At 42.2% G+C, this 21,760-nt stretch overlaps 1 protein-coding gene across 1 annotated transcript; it reads right to left on the bottom strand.

Annotated features, from left to right (window-relative positions):
- Nucleotides 1–1,077: 1,077 nt before the first annotated feature.
- On the bottom strand, nt 1,078–20,591 carry TNFSF10 (TNF superfamily member 10). The gene is made up of 5 exons (XM_066346997.1): nt 20,417–20,591; nt 11,896–12,033; nt 9,253–9,295; nt 5,647–5,751; nt 1,078–4,006 (listed from the first exon to the last, which is right to left on the bottom strand). Exons 1-5 carry the CDS (start codon nt 20,537–20,539, stop codon nt 3,567–3,569), a joined length of 849 nt encoding a protein of 282 aa, XP_066203094.1. The 5' UTR covers nt 20,540–20,591; the 3' UTR covers nt 1,078–3,566.
- Between the last annotated feature and the right edge of the window lie 1,169 nt (nt 20,592–21,760).

Here is a 21,760-nt window from a genome sequence, read left to right as displayed (position 1 = left end):
AGTGTTCCAGGTCAACACTTTATCCACTGCGCCACCACAGGCCAGGCAGGGGTGGGTCTTTTTATTTGGCTTTTTTTCTGCTGATTTAACTTTGTCGTTTATACCTTCCCATTTCTCCTCCACACATGAAACCATTTTTTCCTTATTTCTGATTAGTTGGTTACTCATTATAGAGACCTTTATCAAAAACATCTTCAGCCCTGGCCAGTGGTGCAATGGAGAGAGTGCATCCTGGAGCACCAACATTGCTGGCTCAATCCTGGGGTAACCAGCTTGACTGCAGAGGCTTGATCTCAAGAGCGCAGCTCAACCTGGAGGGCACTGGCTTACTCCTGAGGTGGTTGGCTCGAGCCCTGGTCTGGGTTTGACCCCAAGGGTGCTTACTTGATCCTGAGAGTGCTGGTTTGAGCCCTGGTCAGGGCATATATGAGAAGCAATCAATAGGTGCACAGCTAAGTGGAATAATGAGTTGATGCTTTTCTTTCTCTCCCTTCCTCTTTCTCTCTCTCTCTCAAAAAAACCCAAAAAACCAAAACAACAACAAAAAAGAACAACAACCTTCAGTGCTTTTGGCCAGCTTGACTTTTGGTAGCACAAGCCATTCATGGAACATAACTTTAATTTTTTTTTAACAATTTGGAATGGAATTTTCTTATTCTTACCAATTCCAGGTGTATGAAATAACTCCTGAACAATCCTATGCAATGCAAACTCCCTTTGCACTTTGCATATGTTGACAAAGGATTACCTCCTAAGATCATGATCTTTTAGGATGCCCCTTTCTCTTCCAGTTTTGCAAATGTCCCTTATTACAACCTGGAAGCTATCAATATGATATACTACTTAAGAGCATTACTCTTTCTTACTTTCTTTTTCTCTTTTGTTTTAAAAAGGGAATACTTTTTTCAAACCCATCAGAGAAATAAACAAGTTGGCTCTGTAACAAAGCATTGTGTTGTAAAGTGTAGGCCAGTTACTGTATATGAGAGTAGACACTGCTATATACAAATTAACTAATCAGATCACAACTTAAAAAAATTTTTTTCTTTTTTCTTTTTTCTTTTTAATTGAGAGGAGGGGAGATAAAGAGATGACAGATTCCCACATGCACCCTGACCGGGATCCACTGGTCAACCCCTTCTTGGGTCGATGCTCAAATCAACCAAGCTATTGTCAGTGCCTGGGGCCAAAGCTCGAACTAACCGAGCCACTGGCTTAGAGAAGGGAAGACAGAGAGAAGGGGGAGAGGGAGGGGAAGAGAAGCAGATGGTTGTTTCCTATGTATGCACTGACTGGGGATCAAATCTGGGTTGTCCACACACCAGGCTGATGCTCTATCCATTGAACCAACTGACTAGGGCCAACTTTTCAAAAATTTTAAAACATTAAAACAATGTTTAAAACAGAATAATACACACCAATCTCTTCACTCTTCTTCTCAAGAGCAGCCAGGTCCTCATGGCCTCAGAAAACCTTCCTTCTTCCATGCCCTCACCCAAATAGTAGTGGACAAAGACGTGCTTAGTATATCAGGTCAAACTTGTAGTCCAGGCGAGCCCAGGCCTCAGCAATATCTGTAGTGTTGCTCAGCATGCACACAGCTCTCTGTACTTGGCCAGGTCTCCACCAGGTACCACAGTGGGAGACTGGTAATTAATGCCAACTTTGAAACCAGTGGGGTACCAGTCCACAAACTAGATGGTACACTTGGTCTTGATGGTAGCAATGACAACATTGCCATCTTTGGGAACCACATCCCCATGGTACAACAGGCAGCAAGCCATGTATTTACCATGGTGAGAGTCACATTTCACTATATGGCTGGCTGGCTCAAAGCATGCATTAATGATCCCTTCTATTACAATCTATCTCATGTATTACAATCCATTCATTTCCTAGGATCAGTGAAAGCTGATCGTGGTTGGCTTTCTCAGCAGAGATTACAGGAACATAGGTGGCCAGAGGAAGTGAATATAAGGATAGGACATCAGGTTGGGCTGGAATTTGTTCAGGTCAACATTCAGGCTCCATCAAATCTGAGGGAAGCAGTGATAAAGGACACAATCTGACCTAAAACCTATTCAGGTTAGTATGGGTTGGGTGCTCAATCTTGAGGTTTTTATGCCAGATGTCACAGATGGCCTCATTGTCAACCATAAAGGCATAATCAGAGTGCTCCAGGGTGGTGTGGTGGTTAGGATGGAACTGTAGGGGTCAACTGTAGCTGTGTAAACATGGGGGGCTGGAAAAATGGAGAACTCCAGCTTAGGCTTTTGCCATTATTGACAGAGAGATGTTCCATCAGCAGGGAGGTAAACCCGGAACCAATTCACCTGCAAAAGCTGTGGGAACCAAGAATCCCTGAAGACGAGTGCACTGGTGTGTTCGTTCCAAATTCAGTCCAAGACAAGGTTGATGACCTCTTTTCTAATGGTGTAGGGCCATGGGCATAGTTATTTATTTATTTTTGTTTGTGTGACAGAGACAGAAAGAGACAGAGGGACAGATGGGGACCGACAGACAGGAAGGGAGAGAGATGAGAAGCATCAATTCTTTGTTACGGGCACCTTAGTTGTTCATTGATTGCTTTCTCATATGTGCCTTGACTGGGGGAGGGGGCTACAGCAGATAGAGTGACCCCTTGCTCAAGCCAGTGACCTTGGGCTCAAGCTGATGAACCTTGCTCCAACCAGATGAGCCCGCGCTCAAGCTGGCGACCTCGGAGTTTCAAACCTGGGTCCTCTGCGTCCCGGTCTGACGCCCTGTCCACTGCACCATCACCTGGTCAGGCAGGCATAGTTATTGACAATATCTTTCTTGCCTATGATGAGCTGATCACGTTGGCAGAGCTGGTTGCAGGTGTCCTTGTGAACTTCATCAATGACTGTGGGTTTCAGGTTCACAAACACTGACCTGGGCACATGTTCGCCAGCGTCTCTCACTGAAGAAGGTGTTGAAGGAGTCCTCTCTCCCATTCCCCATGATATTGTCACTTGGCATCTGCTCATCAGGCTAGATGCCATGTTTCAGGCAGTAGAACTCCCAATAGGCATTACTAATCTGGACCCCAGCCCGGCCAGCATGGAAGGAGATGCACTCATGCATGGTTGCTGCTTTGCACGTGCCGCCGGGCAGCAGATGGTGGAGAGGGAGAGGTCGCTGCTTTCTAGAGTAGGACTCTTAGGTGATAGATATAAGAGAACCTACGATCATTATTCTTTCTTCTGGAATCTTCTCAAGAGTAGATGATAAAGTCAGAAGATGTTAATTACTACACATGTGTTTTGAAAACTGAGAACCTAGATTTCTGTTGATGAACTGATAGCAGATAGAACACCAAAAATCTTTTTGCAATTTCTTCTTTTTTCTTCTAAACAGCTGGTCACTTTCAGAGAGGTTTTAAAAAGCATTTGTTGCAGGTTTTCATTGCATGTGTCCTGCTCAGGCTGCCTTACTTTGTCAGATATGGTGGAATATTTTCATAAGATATCATTCTGAAGTGAAAAGGCACTTTGAGAGCAGTGGTTTTTCTTTTCTTTTTTCTTTTTTTGGCCTTTGCAGATCATCTAGCTAATTAAAAAGGCCCCAAAATAACTGGCTTCTTGGTCCATGTCAAGCAATTTCTCATTAGTTACAGATACAAAAATTCTGTCATCTTCTTTAAGCTCAAATATTCCACCTTGATAGATGGAATAGAGTCCATATTCTGAATCTTTAGACCAACAACTATTCCTAGCACTTTTCATCAGCAGTATGGGGTCAGGATAGAGTGTTGTTTTGTAAATATATTGAACCATTTGTTTGTTTTTCTTCCTGTTCTCTACTGTTGAAATGTTATCATCTTCCTGAAACCGAAAGTACGTTTGGGAATAGATATAGTAAAACCCAGTCTTTTGGATAATTAGCTCTCCAGACCTCAGGTGCAAATTATTCAAGAATGAATGTCCTTTTCTTGATGACTCCCAGGAGGTTATTTTATGGCCCAAAACCTTTTCATTCTTGGAGCCTGGATGAAGGTTAGAGAGAAAGAAATTTTAACAAAAGGGAGTTTGCAGCAAAGCAAGGTGCTTCGGATAGCTGTGGCTAACCCATTTTTGTTTGGTATTGCAAAGGATCTCAATCAAATATAAAACTTCTTGCTCTTCTGATCTTACAAGGATTTTAAATCCCGGTCATATAGAAATCTGAAGGCTTCTGTATTATTTGACCTGTTGGGAATACCTATCTGCCACTCATGCCACATCTGCCACATGTCTCTGAGTAGTAGTGCAGGGGATGGTTCACTCAGATGGCAAACTTGATTCCTTTGCAGAACTTCTGTCTTGAACTCCTGCCTACCTTTCTGTGCTGGTGAGCTCCACTGAACAGTGCATAAGGAAACCAAAAGGAACACGGCTACTCCTTTATGCCTAGAGTTCAGCACAACTGCTGTTCCCTCGATCGCATGGATCCCCTCCTTGTTCTTTTCAGTAGTCAAAGACAGCATCTAAGCAGAGGGCGTCTCTAGTCCACGATAAGATAGAGCACAGTGGCAAAGAGATCCTGGATTTAAAGATCTTTAAATCTTTGGATCTTTAAGCCCTAGAGACTGAATGAAAAAGGGCCATACAAAATATGATATTCCTTTAAATGTTGGGCTCATCTCCATGATGAAAACAATTTTAGTTTTCTAAGAGTTTATAATAACTCTCATAGTTGTTGATGAGTAGTAAATAGTAAATATCACAATAATGATCTCACTCACAAGAAAAACATGTTAATCATCAATAAAATACAAGTTCAGGAATATCAGTAAAGCATCTGCCTAGAAAAAAGAAAAAAGAAAAAAAAATACCCGCCTGCACCTCAATAACCTTTTCATCCATTAACTGATGCATGAAATACCTTTAACTTGGGACAAAAATTTTACAAAAATAGAAGTGACTACTTACCACACACCAGGTATTTTGCATGTGTTAATTCTTACTTATGAGTTAACAATTATCTTTATTTTGTATAAAGGTTATCTCTGCCTTGTATAAGAAACTGTAGCTTGATTTGGTTAACTAACTTGCTCAAAACATATGTGTAGGTCTGGAGGAGCTGGGATTCCAATGTAAGTGTTAAGACTCATGTACTTAACTACAACACTCTACGGACAGCTGCTCTACAGTTAAAAATTAGGGTTAACATATTTGGTTAAACTATACGAAACTGACATTGCTGTAAGTAAAAGATAGTCAAATATTGGTAACTTCTTATGGGTTACCTTAATATAAATGTCACAAGGAGTACTTAGCGACTCATGGTGAAAGTAAATGACTGATTTAGAACTTAAAAGGGGAGGAAGATTTGATAAAAAGTGAGAAAGAAAAATTATTTTAAAGATGAAAAAAAATAAAAATAGGGGCTTGGGAAACTCAAAGACAAGTTTCTCCCACTTAATAATTTCCCTGAGGCCAGTTATGCCAGGGCAGTATCTGAGCTATTTGCCTTGTGATCTTGCTGCTGAAAAGAGTAGGTCTGAGACCTGCTTACTGGTGAGCATTTTGTAGATAGCTACTTATAACAACAGTCAGATACCAATTAAAATAATGATTATTGGAAACAAATTCTTCCATTGTCTTCTTTCAAACCATATATAATTATACTTTCTGTTTCTCTTACTTGGAACCAGGAATGTATGTCTTCTTGGACTGGTCCCTGTTATGTGAGCTGCTACTCTCTGACGTCCTTTTTCTCTTATTAGTGGAGGACTGTCCTGTTGCTTTTCTAAAAGAGAAATGACAAAGAATTATCAGCACTTGTCCAACTACCTCTCAATACATTGCTGTTCACAGCTGTGTCAGTCAGAAACTGTGAGCACACTGGGCTTCCAAAATGGATTACTGTACATGGGTTTTTATAAAAAACATCTTAACATTTTAGCATGGTGATCAACCTGCTTTGATTTATGTATAGTTGAAAAAGTAGTTTGGGTGGTAAGAATAAGCAATAACTTGGGTTATAATTTATCAGTATCTCAGAAGTAATTACGGTAAATATAACAAAGGTAAGATTATGGCCCTTTTCCAAAAATACCCAAACAAGAAAACAAACACACAAAAAGCTGTGGACTTGCAATAATCTTGCTGAGTCATTTAAAGTGCACAATAACCAGATATTGGCAAATTTCCATTTTGAGTTATATATAGAAACAGAATGATACCAATTTCATAAACTCTATTTTTTCCTCTTTGCTAGCCACTAATGATCCTAAAGGAGTAGCAGTGATAATAATTGTCCAAAGATGCTACAAGCTGGTATCCAACAGTCACTCCTTCTGCCTCCCAAAAGGAACATCTATTGAAATACTGATCACAATAATCAGTACGATTATATAAATCACTGGTTCACTGGATTATAACAAACAAATAACTTACTGACTGACCACTATTAAGGTTACTTTGGAATAACCTTAAAAATACAGCTTCAACAAACTACTCTTTTAAAAAATCAGTTCAAACTTCCCAAGTGTGCATACATTGGTTTTTAGATAAATTATATTCTTTCATCAAGCAGATACTGCCCAGGACAAGGCACTGCACTCTGCCTACAGGGGCAGCAAACACTAACCACTGATTAATTAAGTCTACTCAAGGGACTTGAACAGTCTTTCTGAGGCGATATAAATTGGAAAATAAAATTTTACCTATTAGAAATAGAAAGAGAAGGGAAAGATTCCTATTCATGGCAAAGCTGAGGTCTGGGGAAGGTTTGAACCAAGGTTCTTTCACTCATTGACTCCAACAAACCAAAGTGCCCATCACTTCCATGACAGGCACTCTTCCAGAAGCAAGAGGAAAGAATTATAAACAAACAAGTATAAGACATATTATCTGAACAGGATGAGGATGGGCTGGCTTGGGACCCGCCAGGATGGAAGAGGCCAAAAGCAGGATGCACAAAGCATTCCTAAGACACAGGAGAGAGAGGAGCTCAGGTTCAGGTTTGAATAATGAGCTAAAGCACAGAGGATTTGAATGCTAGGCTTAGAGATTTGGATTTTATTGGGTATTAAAAAACTCTGAAAGATTTTGGTCAGGGAAGCGAAGAGATATGTTTTGTGCTTTAGGATAATTTATCTCTCAGAGTAAAGTTTGATAATAGAAGGTAAGAGGCTGGAGACTTGCAAGTTACCAAACTATTACACTAGCACTAAGAACAGTAGCTTTAATCTAAGATAGCAGTAAGGGAACTGAGTGGAGGTGATAAAATTCCATAGGGGAAAAATGAATGAGAAATGAGAATCTCTCTTACTTTTTTTAATATTTAAAACATTTTTATTGATTGATTTTAGAGAGGGAAAAGAAGAGACACAGAGAGATAAATTTGTTGTTCGACTTATTCATGCATTCACTGGTTGATTCTTGTATGTGTTTTGACCTGGGATAGAACCCGCAACTCTGAAGTATGAGGATGATGCTCTAACCAACTGAGCTACACAGCCAAGGCTCATTTCTTCTAATTTTGTATGAATTGTTACTTATTCAAGATGGGTGGACATTTATATGGTACCAAAGACCAAGCATGGCATGGGGACACATAGTCAATTACATCTTATTTTCAAGATGCTCAACTCTCAAGGCTGATGTGTCCCTTTACTTATAACTTTCCTTGTTAAATAATTCATAATGCCTTGCTTGCCCTTAGACTTTAACACTTTGTTTTTAAGTATTCAATAACAAAATCCAGTCATAAATATCTTGCATTGGAAGGCATTGGAAGGATATGGGAAAGCCAAGATTTGAAAGTAAATTCTATAGATAGGAAATTTCTGATGGCTATTGGAGACACCTCCCAGAAAAGAAAGTTGTGAATATGTATATTTGGCTGTCATGGCTACAGCTTGGTATACTGAGAACTACATGATTTCTACACCTTATTGGAATGAATAAAAAAAGAATATTTTTCTTCCAACACTGAAAATAGTACATGCATCTATTGTAGACTATGGATCTGGTGTGCGTCATCAGAAGAGATGAAGTGTCCAACACTCTCACTTCCACTTTTGCCTTCAAGGAAATGATCAGATGCTTGGACCCTGGGACAAGGTCTTGTCCTTTCTGTCAGGTTGGCGCGCCCAAGACTGTAAGTCTCCAGTATATGTACTCAGGCCTATACAGCCATTAGTGTGTGCCAAATGCAAAATAGTAGTAAATTTAACTCAGTAATTTTATTTATGTATTTATTCAATCAAAAAACATGTATGAAGAACTTTCTATGTAGAGAGAGATGGTGTGAGCACAACATTGAAAATGCACTAACTGCCAACAAATTGTGCTCTTTAAATGGTTAATTGTATGTTATGTAAATTTCATCTCAGTTAAAATACAGGCACACAGTCACGCACACTGCAAGTGGGGCAGGTAAGAGTGGGGGATCTACTAGGTTTGAGGCATAGGGTTAAGTGCTAGGACTAGACAGGTGGGAGGAACACAGTTTTCTGTCTTTGTGGGTCTCTAATCAGTGAGAAATCAGACAACACACAGATAAAAATATATACAAATGACAGGAAATGAACAAGCTATGATAGAAATAGCAGGATGTAGGGGACTTACTTAGAGAGGTGGCCAGGGAGGGTCTGACAATTAGCTGATGAGAGTGGAAGATAAGAAGGGGCCAGATATGTGAAAAGCCAGAGATGAAAGAAGCCAGATCGAGGGCCAAAGAAGCCCACCTGGACAGCATGGAAAGGGGCGAGGCTAAAGAGCAGGCTGCTGATCATGAGCAGGAAGGTGGCTGTGGCATGGGGACCACAGGATAGAAAGTGTTGTGGAGGGTAGCAGATTGTTGGCAAAGGGGTGAGGGAGCAAGGGGCTTCCGCGTAAAGAAAGGCATGGAGCCTGGTGGTGAACAGAAGCAGAGAAGATGGGTATAATTTTAGAGCTTTTATTTATCTTGCTTTCAGCCATGTTCTAGAAAGGATTTAGATGGCTTATTTATAACACATTAGAAGATAGAAAATAAATAATTGAAATTGAGGTGAAAGGAAAAGCCATGTCGGAAAAATAAGATTCAGCTGAAAAGTTCTAGCCATAGTGCACCACAGATTGGATTCTGAGCTTTCTGGCTACCGACTCAGAAAGGGAAATAGAACCAGGTAGCTTGAAACATGAAGCAGCGGGTTGGTGTGTGGGGCGTGCGGATGGGAGCAGACAGAGGGTGGAGAGTCATCCATTCTCCGGGAAGTTGATAGTGCAAGTTAAAATAGCAACAATAAAAACATACTACCTGGAACTGTAGAAATGGTTTCCTCATAGGTTCTCAAATTTATCTGCAAATAGTATTGAATAAAGCTTGTTAATTTCCCTAAAAATTTAGAACTGACTATTGAATGTCTATGGCTTTCTTTGCTGATGTCTAACAGGAAAGTTCTACATAAGATATCAGTCTAGAAAACTTGAAGTTGTGCAAGTATGGAATTGTGTGGGGTCTAAAGTGGCAGCTGGTGTCAATACTGACGTGGCCAGCTCTAAGGGGTTACACAGAATGGCCCCCTGGGGAAGTTCTGTTTCTAGAAAATGTCTTTCAAAGTCTGCATCTGGAGCAACAAACGAGGAAGGAGCTGTCTGCCAGGTTAGGTCAGCGTAGTGTTCCCCAGACCTGCTGGTGGCTGTGGCAACCCTGTCACCTCGCTCTCTCTGTGTGGGTGCATGTGTGTGTGTGTGAACGCATGTGTGTGTAAGTGCTCTGTGTAATAGAGTCCAGGGGCATGACATTACTGGACAGACCCAATAAGACACACTTCCTCACTCTCGATGCCCACAGACATACATAGCTCATCAAGGTGTGACCTGGCCACACAATGTCATCCTCTCATTTCTGAGAATGTGGCTGATGCATTCTTCACATAAAAGTTATTTTACCAAATGCTGATATCCTTACTAAAAATCTAGTATCACCCTCTTTGTACTAACCAGTGGAAAAACCAGCAAGAAAGAGTAAAAACCGAGCCTTTCTATTAACTAAGCAGACTGGGCTCATCCACAGTTTCTAAATTCCCCTTGATTCCATCCTGTCACCCAGGAGTTTGCTCATCACTGCCGTTCTTTTCCAACAGTGTTGTTAATTTTGCAACTACTTGCAAGTTTCCTCCACTGTAATTCCCCCCTAAACCAGAAGCTTTCTGTTCCCCCCTCTGCCTCAAGCCCCGACTCCAGATAATAGGGTGACAGCCTGTGGTCCAGTGGGCACTGGGGGGTCTGAGAAGGGAAAGCAAGAGGTGGCCTCAGCATCATCTCTCTCTTATTCTGGGACAGAAAAGGAGGACGAGGAGTAACAGGGAGGAGAGAAGGGTGATTCCTGCAGTGTGGGAGGCAGAATGCAAGAATAGTTACAGTATGGTCAGATGGCCTGCAGGCTTATCTGTCCATTATTAGCTCTGGGAAACTTTCCTCAGGTCACTGAAAAGATATAAACTTTAACTTCTCCATCTATTCAAAAAAGAAGAAGAAGATAATGATTTCTTCCTCACAGAGCTGTTGTGAGAATTAAAGGAGATAATATATGTAATGGGTGTAGGATGTTTACTGGACATAGTCTGCTTAATTAATAGTACCTGGAAAAATGGAATTTTTCCTATACTGTCACTACCTCCCTGTGTGCTTTCCCAGATTCTCTCTGTTCTAGTTAGTGGCAGGACGTGAGAGCGGGAGGGAGCGGGAGAATAACAGGAAGAGAGATGTAAATCCATCCCCACTCCTTCTCTTATCCCCCACTCCCAGCCCCGCCAGCCAGCCTCCTGCTTCCGCCCAAACCTGTGCTTGCCACTCCCGTAACTCCTGGCTCTATGGGTCCCTTTCCTGGGTTCCGCAGGGCCCTTCCGCAGCCCTGGACCTTCCCTGGCCCTTGTACTTGGGGTGAGGTAGTAACAGCTGCCTGCCTGCAGGGTAGCCACCCAGCATAGGTGTTTCCAAGAGTTCCAGCTGTAAGTCTAATTTCATTTCTCATAGAAATAGCATTGTGGGTGATGTCTGGACTCTACAGGATGTTTATAAATCAAACCCCTAACCATCAACAAAATATTATTCCCATGAAAAGCCAGCCCGAGCACCAAACAGTGAACTCGCAATCAGGTCATGAAGACACATCCTCCTCCTAAGCTGGGAATGTCCCCAGTATTTCTTTAAATAATCACGGTGCTTCCTGATTTACAGAGAATTTTCATATCTGTGTTCTCAACTGACTTTTCTGAGCATGCAGAGAAAAGAAGGAAGAGCCTGAGAGAAGAAACTTAACTTGACATGTCACATTGCTGAAAGTAAAATTACACAATCATGTTTAGTGAAATGAACTGTTAGCTATAGCTAACATAATGTTTCTGCCAGAGCTTCTGTTTGAACAAGTCCCATAAACAGTTAACACTGTAATTTGTCATTTACTAACTATAAATTTAGATGTCATCACCTTCAATTCCTCAAAATATCTCTTTCTTCCCTCTTCCTTTCTTCTTCATCTCTATATGCAGAAAAATAAATATATTTTCAGAGATCAACATGTGGAAAGAATATAACACCATTACTTGGCCTCTTTTATCTTCTGAATTAAAAAAAAAACCACACGTCCCTTATTGTTGTGTAACCTTGAACATATGACTCTGTGCCTCAGTTTCCACAATGTAAGATAAAACGCTGGAATAGATGGGAAGGCTGTCTAAAGTAGAGGCATGAACTTTAGACCAGGAGTCAATTAGGACCCGCTGTTTGATGCTGTTCCACCTTTTTCTAGTTCTATGAATTTAAGGATATCACTTAAACACTCCAAGCCTCAATTTCTCCTGTTACAAAATAAGGAGTTTAGATATGATGACCTTGAATATTCCTTCTCTTCCCACCTTCTAAGTTGGCTGGTGAAGTCACCTGATAGTCCGCCTACCTTTCTAATATACTGACGTAGTTGCCACTTTATATGCCAGCAGGGGTCGCTCATGCTCTCATCATCATTGCGGTCCCAAGAGCTGTCATCTTCCTTTAAGAAGCAAGCAATGCCACTTTTGGAGTACTTGTCCTGCATCTAGGATGAGATGGAATATAACACAACATTAATCAAAGTGCTTTTTATATTTGTTTATTTAGAAGTTAAAACTACAGAAACTGATGACAGATTCAGAGCAGTCTTGGCACCTTGGATAAACTCATGGCTTAAAATTAAAGTAAGCATGCCTGACTAGGAGGTGGCGCAGTGGATAGAGCGTCACACTGGGACTTAGAGGACCCAGGTTCGAAACCCGGAGGTCGCTGGCTTCAGCGCAGGCTCACCAGCTTCATTGTGGGATCATAGACATGACCCCATGGTCTCTGGCTTGAGCCCAAAGGTCACTGGCTTGAAGCCCAAGGTTGCTGGTTTGAGCAAGGGATCACTCAGTCTGCAGTAGCTCCCCCCCCCACCCCCCCGTCAAAGCACATATGAGAAATCAATGAACAACTGAGGTGCCACAACAAAGAATTAATGCTTCTCATTTTGCTTCCTACCTGTCTGTCTGTCCCTATCTGTCCCCCTCCCTCTTTGTTCCTGTCACACACACACACACACACACACACACACACACACACACACACAACATTAAAGTAACATGCTGTCCTTTGTCCTTTGAGAAAAAGTAAGCAGTTGCATATGGTGGAAAGGTTACAGGTGTGGACTGGGCGTCTGACTGACAATGCCCTTGATTGTTCCTGCCATTAATCAGCTGTGTGTTTCTTGACTGTTTCTCCTCTGTGTCTGTTCTTCATTTGAGTTTTACCTGGTTCATTGTGGTGATCTTTGAGGTCCCTTCCAATCCGACATACTGTGGATCCCTTTCTAAGCTGGAAACCCACCCAGATACAAATTAACAGTAGAGTCTTTTTAAATTTAAGAATTCTGTTGGTCAAATAAGTTTGTAAATATGGTATATATGTTTGCTCACTTATAGTTTGCTTTGGATGTTGGGGGACAGGCTGTAAGCAGGCAGGATTCTTATAGCCTAAGGCTTAGTTTTAAGACTAAGCCTTTCCCACCCTTTTTGATGTGGAGTGGTACACTTTCACGAGGAATCCCATCATGCCTCAGATAAGTGACTTTGTATCAGAGACTTCCTTGTTTGTATATTAGATTAAAGGTTTTGATTTCTATACTATAAAGTGGGGCAGACAGGGAGCTTGCTCTCTCTCGGTTCCTGAGATTACCATTAGAAAATAAAAAGAGATTAGCATTAGAGAGGAGAGCAGAGAAGGCCACATGAAGCAGCCAAGATGGTGGAGTGCTGAAGGAGAAGCCAGTTTATACAGAGTTTGTGCAGAGAGAAGGAGATGGGGAACTGTGAAGCCAGTATCCACGGCCACCATCAAGCCGCCTGGCCCATGTAGGTTTGCATTGGATTCGGACAGTTGGTAAAGAAACAACGGAGCCAAAAACTGATGGGCCATCATCTTTAATCCTAGCTTGCACCCGGTGGGCAAGTAAAAACACACACTGGGCTCCAAAACCCACTCACATTCAGTGCTCACAAAGCTACTGACTTATCCAAGTTTCCTAGAATCAAAGGTTTCTAGCTCACCAGACTTACTCACCTCTGTTCCCCATCTCCTTCCTTCTCCCTGCACAAACTCTGCACAAACTGGCTTTTCACTCAACACTCCGCCATCTTGGCTACTTCTCCTGACCTCCTCCATGTGGCCTTTCTCTGCTCTCTGCTCTCTAATGCTAATAATCTCAGGAACCGAGAGAGCAAGCTCCTGTTCTGCCCCCATTTTATAGTGCAGAAATCAAAACCTTTAATCCAATATACAAAATAGGGAAGTCTCTAATACAAAGTCACTTATCTGGGGCATGAGGGGATTGCACCACCCCACATCAAAAAGGGTGGGAAAGGCTTAGTCCTAAAACCAAGCCCCAGGCTCCAAGGATCCTGCCTGCCCACAGCCCGCCCCCAACACACATTAATATCACCTGGCGACGGGCTTCCATGTGGGCAGCGCCATCTTTAACAAAGTGAGCATAATATATTGTATCTGCCCAACAGGAACAGAGATGAATAAGGCTGGTGAGCTAGAAACCTTTGATTCTAGGAAACTCGGATAAGTCAGTAGCTTTGTGAGCACTGAATGAATGAGTTTTGGAGCCCAGTGTGTTCTTACTTGCCCGCTGGGTGCAAGCTAGGATTAAAGCTAATGGCCCACCAGTTCTTGGCTCTGTTGTTTTATTACTGTCTGTCCGAATCAAATGCAAACCTGCATGGGCCAGGCAGCTGTGATGGTGGCCCTGGCTACTGGCTTTACAGATTCTAAATAAAAAGTTAGCTAAACTGTTTGAGGTTCTGGTAATCAGAAGCAGATTTAACAGTGGGCACACTGGGCATGTGTCCTGGACCCTGACTTCTGAAGGGCCCTGTAAAACCCCAACTTGACACTTTTTTCTAATGACACTAAATTTGATTTCATTTGTACAATTTTAACATTAATAGCACATAATATTTTTTATTTATTTAAAACTGTGGTTAACATGTATTTTTATTTTCCTTGTCTCTCTCTTTCTTTTAAGGGGCCCAATATTTTCTTCTGCGCCTGGGGTCTCAACCGACCTTAATCCGCCTCTGCTGGTAATGTTCTGGTACTTGATCTGAGCTTTATCTGTCTGAGTAGACTAGTTGTCATGATTTCTGCTTCTTTTGAATGTCGAGTCTGGACCACACTGCCACTGAAAATCTGAATGCTGCCTCACTAAATATCCACACTAGCTAAGGACTTATTTATCTGCAGAGATTTGAAACACCATCTGAAGGTTTGCTACCTCCTCCTGCTTGAGAATAAACATTTATAATGGCCAGATTGTTGTTGTCAACGAAGTCCTTGCTTGGGGTTAAACACACACGCCCTCCCCACACCTCAAATGCATGCACGCCAGCATGTGCACACATGCACGCACATAAAACATCCTAACCATGAAGAGCGCTTCAGGCCGATAACTGGTTAATCTTACAAAGAAAAACAGGAAGTCCAAGCAAGGTCAGAAGCTTTTATTTTATTGTTTTTCCTGATTTCCTTTTTAACAATTGAGATTAAGGAGATGTTATTTCCTTGTACAAATTTACTTCACTATGTTTCTTTGGAGAAATAAATGGAAAAGTGGCTATTTTTTTCCTGCTGTTTGAAGTTTGGAGACTCCAAAGCCTGAAGGAAGGATCAAACTTAAGGATAACTTGCTCATTCCTATAGAAAGAGGGTCTCATTCCAAATCAAAGTAACTTAACTGCTCATGAGAGGCCCAGCCAGAGTCATGCGGTTCTGTCCTCAGCGACAGACACTGTGGACATTTAATCAAGGTCCTTCAAGTGCAAAGGAATTAATTCCTTCCACGTACCCTGGCACAGACCAAGCATTTACTTTTAAATGTTTATTTTCCTTCATTTAATTACAAAAGTAAAATATTTTCCTGGCCGAGGAAATGAAGGTGACAACTGGGGCCGCCTGAATGGAGACAGGACTGGCAGTGGAGTTCGATAGCATTTCTTTGCCCCGGCCCACCTTCTGTTGCACTCATCTGCTAGCATCTGCTGTTTATGCTGCAGCTGGACAGCCTTTTCTGAGGAAACTCAAATGCCGATGGCTTAGAAATATGAAAACTTGTCTAGCAAACCATGGGGGAGGAGCAGAGAGGAAGATCTGGCTTTAAACACAAGGCCTGGGGGTGGTTCCAGGAAAAACAATTTTATTTGGCATTTCCCAACCCAGATAATATGGGTGTGCCTTGGCCAGGCCCTAGTCTAATGAAACTAAAACAACGCGGGCTCACAAACTTCAGAAAACCATTAAAACAAAAAGATATGTGACACAGAAAGGAGAGGGCAGTGGACCTGACTTCCCAGCGCTGAGAGCTGAGAGCAGGAGAGGTGCGGTCACGCAGGAAGAAGCTGAGTCGAGAGCGGCTTGGGCTCAGGAAATACTGTTAGCTGTGGAAGGAAGTGGAGGGGTTTTCCGGGGGTGGCAGCAGGGGCCAGGAGCAGGAGCCCACTGGTGGTTAGTGCCTCTGGCTAGCTTCTGTTTCAGAGGGAAACCTTAAAACCTGAGCACTTAGGTTTACATGGAGGAAGGTTGACACGCTGATGTGACGCTATTGTTACCTCAAATTCAATGAAGCCTAGAAACATTGAGGACACACAGGTAACCTAGAAAGTATAGAAAAGTAAAGAACACTTTTTCTAAAAGGAAAACAAACAAACAAAACTATTAAAACCATTTAATCCCACCTCCCACTAACTTCTGGATGATCTCTCTTGTTTATAGGATTGAGATCAGACTCTGCGGGCAGTTTTGGGAACGGCTGTTTTCTCTAATGACTACAGTATATAAAAGTGTCATGTTCTTTAAATCCATATAAAACTCATGTATAGATAGCATAAATACTTTTATGACATTTGCTGTATAACATTCATAAAGGTAGAAGAATCAAAAGGAAAAGGAAGTACTTGCCATAATCCTAGCAGCTAGAGATCACCAACATCTTGATGTTTCTCTTTTTAGATATTTTTATGCATAAATGCTGATTTTTGAATAGAAACCCGGAAAGAGAGCCCCAGCCACCTCCCCTACCCCCACTTGTTTCTTGCATTATCCTATATGGTGGTCTCTTCTGCAGATCTTGTCCAATGCTGGTAACTGGGCACACGGGGAAGGAGGAGACTGTGGTTATTTCAAAAATGACTAACCACTAAGAATATGATGTGTCTCTCTCTCACTTCCTTTCCACTTTAAAGTTTGAGTTTTAGCTGTCTATCTTAGCCTGGGGCTTTTCTCTAGCTAAACACATTTGTGTGTTGGGGGCAGGGTACATGTCTATTGTTCTTTGTGTGCCTCTGCAGGAAGACTGCTGCTCCAGCTGCCCCTGGTTCTGTGAACGGGATTTCCGTGACTGCTGCTGGTGCCAGTGTCTAGGCCAGGACCGCCCAGTCCTTGACAGGGCTTGAGGTCAGCTGGGAGGACTTCTTTGCTGGTTGGCTCAGAGACTTCAAGGTAGCAGTACTGACCCTCTCTGCTGCCCAGGCATTAGTCTCTGACAATCATTTTCTGTAAACCACAAACAAGCATCAAGAATCATATATGCAGATTGGTAAAGAAAGGTCCTTTTCTCTTTTTTCTCTCCCCATCCATGAGGCCTCAGTGATAGGCTGTCCCCTGTCAGAAAAGTTTCTCAGAAAGACAGGAACTTCAGAGGCTGAGCCCACGTTCATTGTTTGTGCTTGCTGGTCTGCAGTAGGCTGTGTGTGAAGGTCTAGCCCAGTGTTCCTCAGGCCTCCCTGAGCTTCACTCTCATCCTTGCCCACTGTATCTTCTTCAAATTTCCCTTATCCAAAGCAGAGACTGTGTCAACTGACACATGTTGTCTGTGCCTTTTCAAACTCTACACAGATGCCCAAAGAGATTCAGATTCCCTTTCCTCGGCAAAAATTCCTCATGAAGAGAATGACAGCTTCAAGAGACTATTCAATACTAATTATAATGCTTACAGTTTATTGAACACTGGTGTAAAAGCCTAGGTTCAAAATTGAGCTTTAATTTTTCTAGCTTACTTTATAGTTTTGGACAAATCACTTAAATTCCCTGAGCCTCAGTTTGTTTATCTATAAAATGAGTGATTATATTTACTTTACATGGCTATTATGAGAATAAAACAAGGTAGTACTCTGCAAAGCACCTGGAATGTAATACACTGCTCACAAAAATTAGGGGATCAGGGAACATGCAGATACTCCAGTGCTTTCAGCCTTCTGTACAGTGCATTTTCACCATGAAATAAAAGTTGGTTTTACATCTCATTTGCATAATTGAACAACTTTCTTGCTTTCTGATGTTCTTTTTTAATTAAAAAGAATCAAATCCTTTTATTCTTTTATCATTTCACATTCATTTTGAAATATCCCCTAATTTTTGTGAGTAGTATATTTGCTCAATATCAGTTAATTCTCTTCCCTTTCTGGCACTCTCAATAAATTTTTCTACATGTCTATGCATATATGTATACGTATGTACTATGCAATCAAAAGAAATGTACAAGCCCTGGCTGCTAGCTCAATGGATGTCAGCCCAGAGTATGGATGTCCTGGGTTTGATTCCTGGGCAGAGCACACATGAGAAGTGACCATCTGCTTCTCTCTCCCTCCCTCTCACCCTTCTCTCCCTCTTCCCCTCCTGCAGCCTGTGGCTTGATTGGTTCCAGCTTTGGCCCAGGGTGCTGAGGATAGCTCGGTTGGTTCGAATGTGTCACCCTTAGGTGCTAAAAATAGCTCTGTTGATTCGAGCATTGGCCCTAGATGGGGTTGTCAGGTAGATCCTGATTGGGGAGCACTATCTCCCCTCCTCCCACTTAAAAAGAAAGAAAGAAAGAAAGAGAAAAAGAAAAAAGAGAAAGAAAGAGAAAGAGAGAAAGAAAGGAAGAAAAATGTACAAGTAGGGAGATGTTAAGCTTTATTTGAAATTTTCATTTTTATAGTAGAATTCAAAAAACTTGATCATATATAGACAATTGCATGAGTCAGCTCAGTAAAGAACCGGACAACTTGTAATGTGAGCAAATACAAAGACAGGCTTACCCAGTTTATGCTGCAGAGTTAACAGAGATTAGACAGCCAGCTCCCACTGGTAAACACAGCAGTACGTCAGCCTCTTACCCAGACTTAGAACTAAAGGCGTGATTATAGTTACATTGATTTTTTTTTCTTACAAATATAAAGGTTCTTCTAAATGTGTCTTCCAATAAAACTGACTTTACTGATCATCTAATGTTGGCATCATTTTCATAAGTACATAGAAATCAAACAAGAGTCTCCTCATTTCCAATCAATTGAAACAACTAAATTTATATTCCACAGGGTATAAAAACTGCACTTCCTTAATAGATAACCCCACGATGGCTTTTGTACAATTTTTATGTTTCTGAGAACTATAACCTTGCATGCACTTTCCCGCTAGCTGGTAGGCTTTATGTTGCCTTATCATCATTTAGCAGAGTGCAGTATGCATTAGAGGGCGCAAATATGGTAACCCTCCAAACGCCTCACTCTGCAGGGACGAGCGTAGCTTACATGCCTCAAGACTTGGGACCAGTTCTGTTTCCAAAGCCCTGTCTGAGCTTCAATATGTCATTTCTTTGGACGTCTCTAGTCTCCTTATATACAAAATAGGGAGTATTCAAATTTCCTTGCAGCTCACAGTTCTCAGTAATACACAATTGGTGAAAATATATATAAGAAGCCAAGAGACTGACTTGGTTGACTTTCACCAATTTTGCATTCATAGTTCCAAAAGTTTTATATAATTGAGAAATACACAAATTAAAATTGCACCCCTCCCATCAGGTGTACCTGTATTTGTACCTGCACCATGCACAGACATAGAATGGTAGTTTTATTTTTAATTTTTTAATGATGAACAGTAAAATGTGAGTTCCCCTGATAACCACTGTATTACAGACTTTCCCCATTACATGCCTGTGGCCAAGGAATAGACAGAATGCTAGTCCTTTATATTCTCACTATTGTTAGCACACGAATGCCACAGACCTAAAGGCAAAACATAATTCAAAGATCTGCTCTGTTTCCAACCCCTGTCTGGAGGAAAAAAGAGGAGCCTGACAATGTTCCAAGGCTCAGGTATATCATTCTATCTGCTAACTTTTGAAAGTCTGACTTGTCTAGGCAAAATTTTTCCACCTAATAATTTAAGAGCTTTAAAAGAAAGTTGGTAGGAAGAGTCTGGCATTGGTTAACAGCCTGGAAGCCAAAGGATTAGCAAACAGTATGTAAGAGCGCATGTCTGTCTGTGCCAAGCCCATCTGGTGTCCTGTAAATATCTGTCTGAAACACCTGGAACATAAAACAATAGCCTTGTTGTTCGTGTTTTAGAGCCTGGCTTTGAGCTGAGCTCTGACTCTACCTTGCTCACTGTATATGATCACAATTTTTAAGGTTGGTAATTTATTCAACGAGCCTTTAGTGAACACCACAGGGAGCCATGTGGCAGTCTTGTACTGGTGAGCAAAAGCAGACACAGTCCTGTCCTGATGCAGCCTCTCCGACCCCCAGGAAGTAGAGTCAAGACCTAGAAAGCAGTTAGCAGACAGCTTTCAATGAATGGTAGCAACTGTTAATATAAAATACATGCAGTTGGAGACAAAAAACTACCTCAGGAGTTTTGCTGCTTGCATCTGCTAGGGACTGGTGGGACCGGTTCTGCAGCTGCACTTTGTTTACACAGCTTTGCAAAGTTCTCAGAAACTATGCGCATTAGTTAGGGTCCATGGGCAGAGAAAAGGCACATTTTTCCACTGCAGAGTTTTCAAAGAGGAGCAAATAGAGAGGCAAAGGAGTGGCAGTTAACCCAAGGGTGCTGATAGCTGCTGTCCGCCCCGTGTGCATTGTACCGACCTGCTTCAGCTCACTGGTGAAGTACATGTAAATCACAGCCATACAGAAGAACTGCAGGAGCACTGTGAAGATCAGGATCAGCACACTGGTCAGCCTGGAACTGGGGCTCCCGGGGGCCTGCATCTCGGCGCAGCCACAGCAGCAGCTGGTCTGTCAGGATCAGACTGCTGCAGGCTCAGCCATGCAGCCTTTATAGTCAGGAGGCCAACGGTCAGGTGGGCGGAGCTCTTTCTCAGTTTCATTTACTTACCAAACACACACACACACACACACACACACACACACACACACACTGAACTGGAAACTGAAACAATCCTTGTCTCTCTAGTATAACATTCTATTTTTTCTTATCCTTTTTTCTTGTGGGAGAGTCAGAGAGAGTCAGAGAGAGGGACAGATAGGGACAGACAGACAGGGAGAGAGATGAGAAGCATCAATTCTTCGCTGCAGTTTCTTAGCTGTTCATTGATTGCTTTCTCATATGTGCCTTGACTGCGGGCCTTCAGCAGACCGAGTAACCCCTTGCTCGAGCCAGTGACCTTGGGTCCAAGCTGGTGAGATTTGCTCAAACCAGATGAGCCCGCGCTCAAGCTGGCGACCTCGGAGTCTTGAACCTGGGTCCTCCACATCCCAGTCTGATGCTCTATTCACTGCGCCACCACTTGGTCAGACTAGTATAACATTCTTAAACAAAAAACAACACACACACACACTAAACTAACCAGAAAATAACCCTGATGCCACTTTATACACATGTTAATAAATCAATATATTGACGTACACACCTGGAAAGCAAGTGATATTCTCTTAATACCCTCACCTGAAGCCTCTCCTAGAATTGTCACAGACTAAAGAAAGAAAAAAACCCCTCAAGACAAAGGACCTAGCGGAGTGTTCTCTATAGAGCACGCTCATACCTTTTCTCTTCCTTTAAGGATCCCCATGAGACTTGCAATCAGGGGAGCAGCTGGCAGCTGCAGGGAGCTCATCCCGGGCTTACCCCTTGAACCTGTCTCCAAGGACCTCCTTTTCCTCTGACTTTCTAGAGAGCCAAAGCAGCCCCGCTTAGGCTGTTTTTGGTTCTGTTTTTAAATGACAGGAGGGGATAGACTTGTACCCATCCAGCAACCCTGTCTGGGGGCGATGCTTGAATCAAACGAGCTATCCTCAGCGCCTGAAGTTGATGCTCAAACAAATGAGCTATCCTGGCCCACATTTGGACCAACTGAGCTACTGGCTATGGGAGAGGAAGAGGGAGATAAGGGGGAAAGGGAAGGAAGAGAAGCAAATGGTAGCTTCTCATGTGTACCCTGACTGGGAATTGAACCTGGGGTGTCCATATGC

The sequence above is a fragment of the Saccopteryx leptura genome, chromosome 8, assembly GCF_036850995.1.
Source record: "Saccopteryx leptura isolate mSacLep1 chromosome 8, mSacLep1_pri_phased_curated, whole genome shotgun sequence".
NCBI lineage: Eukaryota > Metazoa > Chordata > Mammalia > Chiroptera > Emballonuridae > Saccopteryx > Saccopteryx leptura.
Note: the sequence above shows the minus strand (reverse complement) of the source record. Positions and strands in the feature narration are given on the sequence as shown.

Coding starts and splice junctions, on each gene's coding strand:
- TNFSF10 (XM_066346997.1), bottom strand. CDS start 20,539: ATGCAGGCCCCCGGGAGCCCCAGTTCCAGGCTGACCAGTGTGCTGATC. Junction 12,034..20,416: donor TCACCAGTGAGCTGAAGCAG/GTCGGTACAATG, acceptor ATCTCATCCTAG/ATGCAGGACAAGTACTCCAA. Junction 4,007..5,646: donor ACATACATTCCTGGTTCCAA/GTAAGAGAAACA, acceptor ACCTTCATCCAG/GCTCCAAGAATGAAAAGGTT.